At 53.5% G+C, this 11,830-nt stretch overlaps 1 protein-coding gene across 5 annotated transcripts in view; it reads right to left on the bottom strand.

The window, feature by feature from the left end:
• Positions 1-2,874: 2,874 nt before the first annotated feature.
• The window catches only part of EXOC6B (exocyst complex component 6B), a 292,943-nt gene continuing 283,987 nt past the window's right edge, over positions 2,875-11,830 (bottom strand). For 4 of the 5 annotated variants that reach the window (XM_067298408.1, XM_067298409.1, XM_067298411.1 and 1 more), the window contains exon 22: positions 2,875-6,911. In XM_067298408.1, coding sequence (XP_067154509.1) covers positions 6,785-6,911 — 127 coding nt within the window. In that variant the 3' untranslated portion in view covers positions 2,875-6,784. The remainder of the gene's footprint in view (positions 6,912-11,830) is intronic. The other variant, XR_010884476.1, reaches the window with a different exon arrangement.

The raw sequence follows: 11,830 nt of genomic DNA, 5'->3' as shown, positions 1-11,830 counted from the left end.
GATTTATAACAAGTGTTGGATGTACTCAAGGACTATAAACACAGAAGCCCCCATGCAGCCTGCCTCAGAAAAGCCAAAATGATGACACTTCGGCATTGCTAGCCCTCCCCGAGCATCTGCTGCTGGCCACCTGATCCCAAGATTATGGAGGGGCCCAGGCTGATCCTGAGGAGCATGAGAAAAGCTATCGCATGAGAGCAAGCGCGTATTTGACATGAGCACGGGCCAGGGTCCCGCTCTGGTGCAGAACACGCACATGCCGGGGACCCAAGAGCGGCAGGACTAGGCTGAGCAGATGCTTGGGCTAGCTCAGTGCTAGCCCGACGGGGTGCAGCAAAGAGCTGGGGTGAAAGATGTGCTGTAGGATGACGGAGGGGCAGGCCAACAGAAAGAAAAAAAAAACCCCTTTCTTGAAAGCCTCTTTGATTTTTTTAGCATCCTGGCTGGTACAGAGATGCCCAAATTGGAGACATTATGCCTGGAGAGGCCACACTTAGCAGCACCCAACACAGTGGTGGCAATTGCCCTGCTCGAACTCCAGGCTCCCCATCGCACTTCTCCAAAGACGTGAGCTGGGTCTTCATGGCCAGCTCACCACCCACCAAAACCCCCATGTCCTTGCACACAGCTATTGCCTTGCAGGAAAAAAAATTCCCCAGGAGAACGCCCCAAATCCTTCATTCCTGCAGGCCATGCCAAAACACGCCGGTCCCTTGAGCCCGGCCACCAGACCTTCCCAATGGCCCCTACCACCGGGCAGGACACGCCAAATGCCCCCTTCATCCCACCTTGAGTCGCCTGTGAGTTTGGCCGGCGCGGACCGCACCGGTGAGGAGCCTCCGGCTCAGCCCCGCTCCAGCCCTGGCCCCGCGGAGATACCCCCAGCCGAGTCGGAGTCTCTGCTTATAATTACGTTTTGAGATTTCCCAGTTAGCCAGTTTTTAATTAGCGCGTGTCACGTTGATTTTGTATCACTTTAATTTCCTAATCAAAATGGTACCAAGTCAAATGTCTTGCAGAAACCTAAGTCTATTACACATTCAGTGCCAGGGCTGGAAGATATTTGCGGAATCTAATATCCTAATGCAGTTAAGGCCAAAAAAAAAAAAAAAAGACAACTAATATAATCATCAAATTGCAAAGGATGACAAATACCACGAAAGAAACTATGCAATGCGAGAGGGCACCGAGATTTCCCACGCCAGGCTAAAGCCAGCCCCCCTCTGCCTCCGTGAACGGCCTCCCATGGTCTTTCTTTGCTCTGGCCTCCAAATCCTAATTCCTGCTCAGGATTATTTTCCCCATCTGCAAACATAGATGTAATCAATGAGAGCAAAACGCACATTCCTTGAAGGCAGCTGCTTACTCGGCTGAAGGTTTGGATTTAATCACGCTCGCTTACGGTAGGAAGCAATTAAAATAGCCACTGAATTAGGCAAAACTTGGCTTTAGCCCACAAGGTAGAGGGGGAAAGGGAGCCTGGTCTCATTAAAGGGTCGTTTGCTTCTGGGACGAGCTTGCAGGGCAGGCAATAAAACGGATCCTGGACCACGGTCTCCTCGATCCTGCTCTATCCGGCAAGCGCGGGAGCTTTGACTTGCCTTTTAGGGATTTAGGGATTTTCTCCAGCAGCGTCGTGACGGGGCATTGCCTTGCAGAAGCAAACGGTTCCTGGGGCTCCAAAAACGGGGACGTTTTGGAGTGCTGGATCCGCTCTGGTGCCGTCCCCTGCGGCGTCCCCCCGGCCCCGGCGCACAGAGCCACACGCAGCACAGGCGCTTATTTAAACAGTTATATGCTGTATTGTTTAATAGAAGTTACAATAGGATAAATGTACAGTTGCGATCAACATGCTAATTTCTAACGCAATTTAACCTGTAAACCATGCAGTCCGCTTTTTTTTCTTTTTAAATCAGTCCGTTTTCTTTTTTCTTTTTTTAATCAGTAGCTCTGCTAGTGAGTTTTAAGGAAAGAAAGAAAGAAAGAAAGAAAAAAAAAGTTCCCCTTTAAAGTTAAACCTAATTTACTAAATTTTCCCCTTGCTGTGCAACGAGTTGTGCAAAAAAAGCTGTTTTTCACCACATTCGTTTACCAAAATCACGTCCTCCCCCTACGCAAAGAAAAGGCAACACGAGCAGCCAGCGGGCACCGAGGGACGGGAGTGTGTGTGTGTGTGTGTGTGTGCGCACACGTGCGTGCGCGCGCGTTCGGGTTGAGAAAGACGCCAACGGGATGAACAAGGTGAGAGGGTGGACAGGACCCCCGAGGAGCAACCTCAAATTACTGGCATTTTTTCGCCACCGCGTTTTGGCTCTCCGTCGCACCAGGTTTTGGGGCAAAGAAGGGCTTAAAAACCAACGGTAGCGGCACGCGTTTCTGGGTGAAGGCTGCACCTGGGCACCGCAGAGACGAAGGCAATTGGGTGCAGAAAGCCCGAGCAGCCCGGACGCGCATCCCACCGCGCCGGCCAGGAGGGACAAGGGAGAGGGACACCTGATGCTGCCTCCTCCAAAACTTCTAACGCTGAAGGCATTTGGGGGGCGAAAAAGCTCCAAACCAGGCAACGAATGAAAGGAGAACGCCCAGTCGAGGTGAGCTGGAGAGGTAGGAAGGACCAGGGATGGTCCCCTGGAGGAGACCAGACCCCTCCAGGGTCTGAACTCAACACCCACAGCAAACCCACCGCCCTTGCGGCTACGTCTGGTGGAGAAAGCGTCACCTCGGGACTCGCTGACAACAGCTGCGTCCACGGACGAGGAGCCTACGAGCATCCCGCCGAGCGAGCCGACTTTCGCCGCGGCCCCGCTCGTGCCCGGGCTCTTCAGCGGCTCCCAGCTAAGCCGCCGCTCTCCGCATCGCCTCCCGGCTTCTCGCAAACAGCTGGAGGACGGCGCGCCAACGCCGTCGCCTTCTGCCCCGGCGCAGCGGCACCGAACGGCCACGCAAGGAAAGCAAAACGGGCCGCCGAGCGGTGCGACGGCCGGCTTCTCCCCCCCGGAGAGCAGAGCTGCGGCGGGACTCGGAACAAAGTGCAAAACGGCTGAGAGCATCCGACTTGAGCTCCAGCCCGGGAACAACAACAGCAACCACCTCTTCCTCTTGCACGCACGCACACACGCTAAAGCCTAACGCAGGACGCGCCCCGAATGCATAGGTACGGTTTCGTCCGCAGGTTAGTGCATTAGAGAGGTTACAAAAATTACTCCCGGCGCGGCGGCTGGCAGCGGGACACCTTGCACAGCCCCGTACGGTTGCAGAGACGGTAAGATGCACGGATGCTTCCCAGGAAGCCAAACTTGCCTTTTTCCCCCCCCCATTCGTGCTCAAAAACGTTTACCAGGAGGCGGGGAGAGGGGGGAATAACCCAGTCTTTTCTACGGCCGCTGGCTTAAAAAAATTAAGGCCCGTTCGTGTCCGTGCACGGATGGGTTAATAGCAGCATTACTTGTTTCGGGGGTCGCGAATCTACGTTTGCAGCAGGGGGTTCGGCCCCTGCCTCCCCGCTCCGTGTTACGAACTTATAGCGACAACTTCTCCCTCCTAAGCAATACCATCCGTATCAGAGGATGCCGATCATTAGTAAGAGATTTAGAGGGGATTTTAAACGTCTTCCAGGGCTTTTTATGCAATCTGTTTAAAAGATTAATTTTATTTTGAAGGGATGGGACTGCATCTCTTGGAACAAAAAGTTAATTAGGAACAGAGCACCAAAATTCCATTTTTCATCCCCGTTATGTGACTTGCGGTTAGGCGCTTGACCTCCCGAAATCAGAAACCCTCTGAATCTCTTTACTTGGCCGGGACTCGCTTTCCCAGCAGAAAAGTCCGGAGCTACGAGCCAGGAGTCCGCTCACGCGGTCCCGGCCCGTGCAGCCAGGCAGCGCTTAAAAAAAGCTCGGAAAACCATCCCGTGCCGGCACGGCAACGCCGCTTTCGGTCGAGCTTGGCGGAGAGGGGCCGGAGAGGCCGGCTCCGGCTCGGGAAGGTCGGCGCTGGCTGCAGCGCTCCAAGCAAGGCCCCTCTTCGCCTCCCTTCGCCGGCCGCGTCCCAGCAGCTAGCGCGGAGGGGAGGGAAACGACGAAGGCAGCAAAGTCGGCGGCTGACAAATGCGAGAAAAAATTGCGTGTGACAGTCTATCCTCCCACTAATAGAAACTGGAAATGCCGGAGCGCCTTGTTCGTCATGCTTGCTGCTGCTCGATCGCACCGTCGCCAGCCTCTGTAGCAGCTTGATTCTGAAGAAGCATTTTAAAGTGCTTGTTGCTATTTAATGGCCCTTAACGTAAGCGCCCCGCGGACTGAAGCTTCCCCTGTTACCGTCGCCGCTGGGTATCTCGGGTTTTGTTTCAATCTCTGTGCCCTGGGTAGGACCTCGATGGCTCAGGGGAGGCAGACGTGACTCTTCGAGCAGCCGATCCCGCCGGGTTTTGCCCCCGCTTCTCACTCCCGCTTGTGCTGTTGGCCCTCTCTCCCGTGGTGGCACCACGAGGAGACGGGAAGGAGGAGGAAAGAGCCCTGCGGTCCACGCTGCTCCATGGGATGCATCTTGGAAGAGCTTCCCCATGGCCAGCAAGACGCCTCGGCCAGGCGGTGAAGGCAGGTCTCCTTCCTCTTCTCCACAGTTGGGCCAAGGAGAGCTTCCTACCAGAGTCCAACAAGCTGGGCGATTTTTCATTCTCAGTTGTGCAGCATTGGGGCTGCTAAGACACAGCTCCGGATCGCACGGACTCAGCGGGCAACCAAGGTCCCAGGCCACGTCCGGTGGGCTGGGTCCGACGCTCAGGTTCAGCTCCGGGTGCCCCGACGAGCGCGGGGCCGCCCCACCGCCGAGGAGCCGCAGGGCCCTTTGCACTGGTGGGCGGCCGGGAGGCCTTTTAGAGAGCAGAAACGAAGTCGCCACTGGGGGATCAACCGAGTTTGCTTCTTCACTTGTGTCTGTCTTGAGAGAAAGCACTTGCTGGCTCGTGCGTGGACGTCTCCGCCGAGGCCGAACTCTTTCTGGCCGCGATAACGACAACTTTCCTTCAGCTCCTTCCTCTTCCTCCATCCTTCCTGCATGTACTTCAAAGAGGCATTAAGCCAAAAGTACCCTCTGATCCCCCCCACAAAGAAAAGAACCATAAAGCCAACTTCCAACATTTGGTCTTCCCTCACATTAATGAAAATATCCCATCCACTGCTCCTCATGTCGGGAGACTGCCGCGACAGGACAACAGTTCATTGCTCCCAACGTGCCTATTTACTTTCAGGGTTAAGTACCACGTACCCTTATCAAAAAAAAACAAGTATTGCTGAGGAACGAGGAGGGAAAATAAAGCACCGTCCCCTTGGCGTATCCAGAGCTTGAGCATCGGAAGAGCTCCCGGGGCAAGAGCCGCAAAGCAAAAAGTGCACACGGTGAGAAAGAAAAGGGACTAAACGCAGGAAGAAAGCGTCGCTCCCCTGCTGCAAACGTACGCGCCACGACGTCGCAGCGTTCAAACCAGCCCTGCCCGTCCTCAGCGCAAAAGGAGGTTAAGAAGAACAAACCTCGCTCCGAAGGTTAGAAAAGGTGCATCAACTTCCAGAAGCGATTTCGGGTGAGAGCTGACAACCCAGCACATTCAAACGATGCTAAAAACCAAAAACGCTCGCGCCCGGGCAGAAGCAGCGCCGCCAGGGTGGTTATGCGCACGCTGGAGTCTTTAATTCCCTTCGACGCGGCATCAGGGCTCGGTCGGTGGGGGAACCGGCTGGATAAGCTTCCACCTGCAGTAATTAGAGTCAGAAGGGTAAAGAAAAGATCAGGGCAAAAGTCCCCTCTCTCTGTAACACGAACCCCGCGATTAACGTCCTGTTGATAGCGTCCAGGTTGCCCTCAAAGGATGTCTTGATTCGAGGAGATGATGTATGGGCACCTCCAGTGCAAAGAGGAGAATGTTGTCCTTAGGCACTTCTGAGCCGGGGGGGGGAGTTGGATGCTGCCGTCTCCACTTCGGGGCCAGCCAGGGCCTTCGCGCCGACTCCTTCGGCAGCTCTTGAGCCCTTTTACATTCGGTGCGGGTACGAAAGACAGCGGCAGGTCCCAGCGGCGCAGCTCAGCGCGCATCCGCTCGGAGCGCCGCGGTTGCAGATGTGCGGGAACGGGCTGGGGGGGAGGGGGGCAGCTCCAGCTGATGCCTCTCCGCAAGGGATCCGCGAGCTAAGGTGGAAATCAGCCCTTCCAGGAAAAAATAAAAGAGAAAGGTTGGGAAATCGGTTCGCCCCTCTTCCTACGTAAATCCAACAGGCAAATCTGCAAGGCAGGCTAACAAGCGACCCTCTTCTAAACATGCGCTCGTTTTACCAGAGTCCGTGAAAAGAATCCGAAACCGCGGCTGCTCCCAATACGTATATATATATTTTTTGTTTTCATTTGTTCTGCGATTGAATAACTTAACAAAAGAAAGTCAAACTGATTCTTCGAATTTGGCTTATGCACACGCGCACACACACACAAAAAAAAAAATAGTCTGGGCGCGAACTTCTCTCTGAGCCTTCAGCTTTTACCCTCGCTTTACAAACCCCAGAAAATAGGAGCTTATAACGGAGACTCCCGACCCCACTGTCCCTGCGCCAGCACGACCAGCGCCGCCCTCCTTCCCCGGGATTGTTTAACAAGGAGCGTTTTGCCAGAAGGGTAGGTTTCACGAGGACTATACAGGCGAATAAAAAAATACAGATATTCTCTTTGAGCAAGAACGCCGAGCGCAGGCACGCGGCGGAGCCCGCCGGTCCCAGAGTCTCGTCCCGAGCGGCCGGTGCCCTCACGAGTGGTGGCTGTTGATGAGGCTGCGGAGCTGCTTGGCCACCGTGTCTATGAGCTTCTGCTTGTCCCGTTCGTTCTTGCGGAACTGCGCGAACACGTTGTTCTTGCGGCTCGTGTCCCTCATCCTGCGCAGAGCAGAAAGAGCCGGTCAGGTTATGGCAAGCGCTTTGCTCCGAAACGCGGCGCCCCGAACCCATAAACGAACCCCGAGTAAAGCCGCGCGCGAGGCTCGTCCCGCTGGGGAAAAAGGAGGCGACGGCATCCGAAGGGTCTGCTCCCGATTTTTAGGACGGATGTGTGCAAAGAGGGGGCGCCCCGAGCCGGGCAGGTGCCTCTCCTTACGCAGCGTCTCTCCACCGTTTCGCTTCGAACCCTGCGAATCGCAGCCCGGCGCCGCGGCAGGGGCTCTGCCCGCACGCGCTGCCTCCGCGCACGAGTTTCTAAAGCCCTGGCTCGCCCCTCCTTCCTTCCGGCTTTTGCTACGTTCCCGCGTCATCTCGTTAAACGCTCGGTGATGAGGCCGCAGTGTTACGAGAGCAACGGTGAAAGTGGCAGGAAATTAAAAATTTAGCGTCAAATCCACAGCGTTAGTGTTTATCGTTTGCAACGGCGCGCTGCAGGCGGCCGAGAGATGCAGCCGCCGCGGCAGCCACCAAGTTTCTGCGCTGTTAAACCTAAAATACTGCACAGCGTTAAACCACAGGAATCCAGCGCCGGTTTCCCCAAATTACAAATCTCCTCGAGATCTGCTTTTCTTTTCTTTTTTCTTTTTTTCCCCCCCCCTCCTTAAATTGCACTTTGAGCACACCAACTAGCCCACTGGTCTCAACAAGCGCCCCGAGGGCTCCGGAAAGCCAAAGGAAAGGCAAGCCGGCGGGAGGCGAAACCGGGGCGGCTCCGTTTCTCTCCGGCGTGCAAAGCTCCGGCCTCGTGCACGCTCGCGCGCGCAGCTGCATCCGTCGCACGGCTGAAGCGTTCGCGGATCACGTGTTGCGACCGGGGAGGGGGCGACTGCAGGTAAAGCCGGGAAGGGAAACTGCCCCGCAAGGGTCAACCCTTCGACGGAGCGACGGCAGATCCTAAAGGCAGCGGGCTGGTGGCATCCAACCCGCCGGTTCTGAGAAGGCACCGCTTTTTTTTTTTTTAAAGACCGTAATTTGTAAATGATTTTCTCGTTAAATCAGATCTGGCAGAGGCCGACGGCTTTGGACGAGTCACATAAGCCTGCGTTTTGGGCTATGGGTACCTAAATGAAGCCTTGCAGTGATTGGGAAATAGTGATGATAGTCCTTGGAAAGTTGGCAGCTCATCAAATTAGGGGGTTTTGAGCTATCCGAGCACAAAACAAACCTCTTGAAACTTACTTAACAGATTAAAGAAAAAAAACCCAAGTTTTTTCATGCTTCAATCTTCCTAAAAAGAGCCAAAGGGAATCTGAAATGTTCCAAAAAACATCTAGCTTGGAACTGAAAACAAGGATAACAACTTTATCCCAAAGGGTAATTTGCTAAAGTTATAAGTGCCCAAAGACACAGGATTACAATGGAGCTGCTTTCCCAACAGTAACGAGATAGCTTGGAGCAATTTTATTCAGCAAAATAAGTAATTTTTCTTTGCTTTTCTTTCTTTCTTTTTTTTTTTTTAACCCAAGCAGGTTGCCAGTGCAAGAACCGGGCAGCACAGACACCGGCGGGAAGGGAGGTTTTCAAGGCACGCACATCGCAGGCGGTGCAGTTCCACGGGTTTTAAAACTAACCATCGTCACGGAAGCGTAACACCTATTTCTCACGCAGTGTTATGCAGCTCCGGTGGGACTCCAAACGCTCTACAGGGAAGGTCGGGAGCACCGCTGCTGCTTCCCAGGCTAGGCAGGGACATCGGACTTGCTGAAAGCAAACCCGTCTCTTCGGGTCCTCAGCCCAGCGCCACATCCCTTGCGCTGCCGCCAGCTACAGCAATACTGAACGGCCAAAAGTACCGATTGTTTTTGCACCTTGTACCCACAGGTAATGCGTGGGGGGGGTTACAGCAAATCCTCTCTGCCCTAAGAGTTTTCCTCCTTCTCCTCCTGGGTAGTTTTCTTCCTTACAGCCCTTTGTGTCTGATCTCAAGGGAGCGTTTAAGGCTGCAGGTGAGGAGAAGATTTATTCCCATGAAACGTTATTTTTTAAGAAAACAGCGTTGTGTGCAAGGAAATACCATCTTCGCGCTTCCTGCTGAATTATCAAGGAGTTGCACGGATAAAGCTATGGATCAGGATGACGAAACGTTAAAGTCAGAGCACCCATTTGTGTTGTCAATAACCTGATCGTGACAGCTAACGCAGGCAGGTGGACCTGCTGAAGCTGTAGCTAGATCTGAACTTCCTGAGTATCCAGGAGGCACCGATGTTGCCGGTACCTCCGAACATCAACCCCCTGGGAATTTGCAGGTACTAACAGCTGGATTTCCTCGCTTAGTGAAGCCACCTGCAGAACTTCCAATCCTGCAGAAGCCCAGGCATACGGCCTGCGCCGGGGACCCCACCACGGCAGAGCCCAGGCCACCGCAGCAGCGTCCCGGGAGCACAGGGACATGCAGGCGTACGGCAGGCAGAAACCGGACGCAAGCCCTGGAAGAGGCTGAGCCTTCAGATCCGATTACCGTTCAAGGAGACACCGCGGGCTCCAGCCCTGCGGCCGTCAAAGCTCTGCAGGCAGACACCGGGCCGATGCGATCCGGGCGGTGTCAAAGGCAGGACTGCTGTCTTAGGTGTCTAGCGCATATGCAGTTAGCTCTGCTTCCAGGAGCAGTGGAAAAGCATAGCGGGATTGCTGGCTGACATGCACAGCGGATGATGCAGTAAGATCATACTTTGTGCCTTGGCTTTGCCATGGTAAACAAATGCTGGTTAAGGGACATTTGGGGTCACGATGATTCTTTGGAAATCTGTGCATTCCTTTGGATAGATTCGCCTACAAACTTGAATTGCTGTTGGGACCTGTGTTACCAGCCGCGTGTGGCCAGGCATCTTTCCTGGGGACCGAGCGTCCAGTCGCTAATCTTCAGGCTCTCTGAACTACTCGATCCTATTAACCTCACCATGTACAAAAGGAATTTCACATCTACTGGCAAACATTAGATACAGATACGGGTTTATAAGGACTGTACCAGCTATTAAGAAAAGATTTACAAAACTGAAGAGTCAACTAACCCTTCAATATAGGAGTTCTGGCCTTCAGGTCATCAAGCAACGTCCGCATTAACTCTGCAGGCAGGAAGCCGGAATGCAATAAGGCATATTTGTTCAGGGCTCACGTTGTTAGATATCTCCTCGTAGGCTTGGAGAGCAAGCAGAGCAAGTCTGCGCGCGCCTGCAAGCCAGCGGGTAGACGTACCCTCAAGTTGGTGGCTCAAAAGGCGTTTCTCTTGGTGACGGTGTTGGCACAAGCTGCTCCCAGCCTCCTCAGCTGTGCTACTAAGGATGTTTGGGAGGGTCACCTGGGCACCAGGGTCATGGACCCAATCTGGACAGAAATATACTCTTCCAAAATCCCAGTTGAGGGACTAGCCCGGGGTGGGAACGGCACAAGTTGGCCCTGCAGCCTTGGTCTGGGACCATGGCCTCCATCTGTAGAGTTGCCGTCACGGCCAGAAAGCATGTTTTGATCCCGATCCCTGAACTCAAGCCCGTTTCTTTTCCAACATTTGGCTATAGGGAGCGCCTGATCTTTCAGCAGCTGGATCGCACTGTCACAGATAGGACTTTGAACCAGGACGCCAAGAATATCAGGTTTAAAACAGAGAGGCAGTGTGTTTGAGCAGCTAGGAAGGTCTTTGGAGGTTTGACACTTTTACTTCTTAAAGCTCGTGCCTGCAGAGCCCTAGGACAACTGACTCCACTTTTGTACTGTCGTCCCTATGTACTAGCATAAGAACTAAAAGCAGAAGGGAGAGAGAAAGCTCAGTGCTGTCCCCACCCCTGTCAACAAACACCACCTTAAATGGAGTCAAGCTTTGTTTAAATTAATCTATAAGAAAAAAAGCAACACAGTAAAAGCTCCTCTTTTAGTCGTAAGTAGTGCATTTGAGACGATAAAGTTACCGGCGGGAACCGTTTCAAAGACAGCTTGCATTTAGATCATTTAGTGCTCCATTTAAATCAAACAATAAAGTCATTGCGAGGTGAAGGTAAAAGCCCAAGCAAGCAGCATACTTACACTCGTGATATCCTACGAGAGATGTGTGATTAGGAAAAGAGATAATCATGAAAACAAGTTAAAAACCGAACCAGCGGATCAGAATTTCATGTCATCCTGTGGGCAGAGCTAGTTAAGTACAGACACGGTTGGGGATCTGGTCTCCAAGTTTGGAGAGGAGCTCACGCGCCTAGAGTTAATGCCCGGTCCAGTGCAGGGTCTCAGGTGTCCCCAGGAGACCAGACCCTTTGGAAACCAAAAAGGGTGAGATGGAGCCGGCCTTGGGCTATAGAGAGACTCCCCAATGTGCCTGAAGCCTGACTGGGGACAGAAACGAGACGGCACGAGCACGTCCCTAATGCCAAGCAGCGCCGCGCCGCGAGCGCGCGGGAGCCAAACGAATGACTACGCCGGGGCTGTCTCTGGAAAGCAAACCGGATACGTGAGATTTCCCTTAAAATGAGAACGCTGGCAAGCGGAGCTGAGCTTTGTGGCTTTTTCTCTTTTCTTAATAACACCACAGAGTGCAGACGGTTCGCGTTCAAGCACTACCTGGGGAAAAGGGCAAAAAACAGGGAATCGGAGCTCAGCGCCGGGAACAGGGAGCTGCCTTCTTGCTGCCCCCAGTCTTCCCAACTAGCTGTTACCCATCCCAGCTGCCTGCCTGCTTCCAAGTCCCCAGCTCTTCTGACTGCTGAGCGTCCAAGCTCTTGGTTGTTTGTCATTTTACCAAAAGCCTGAATATGCTGCAGGCTTTTAGATCACGGATGTCAGGTTGCAAATAATCCTTAGCACATACACATCTAATATTATACAACGCATACATACAAATAATGCCATAATGTACAGAAGTGCTTTCCAAGCAC

This window comes from Apteryx mantelli, chromosome 5 (genome assembly GCF_036417845.1).
Source record: "Apteryx mantelli isolate bAptMan1 chromosome 5, bAptMan1.hap1, whole genome shotgun sequence".
NCBI lineage: Eukaryota > Metazoa > Chordata > Aves > Apterygiformes > Apterygidae > Apteryx > Apteryx mantelli.
Note: the sequence above shows the minus strand (reverse complement) of the source record. Positions and strands in the feature narration are given on the sequence as shown.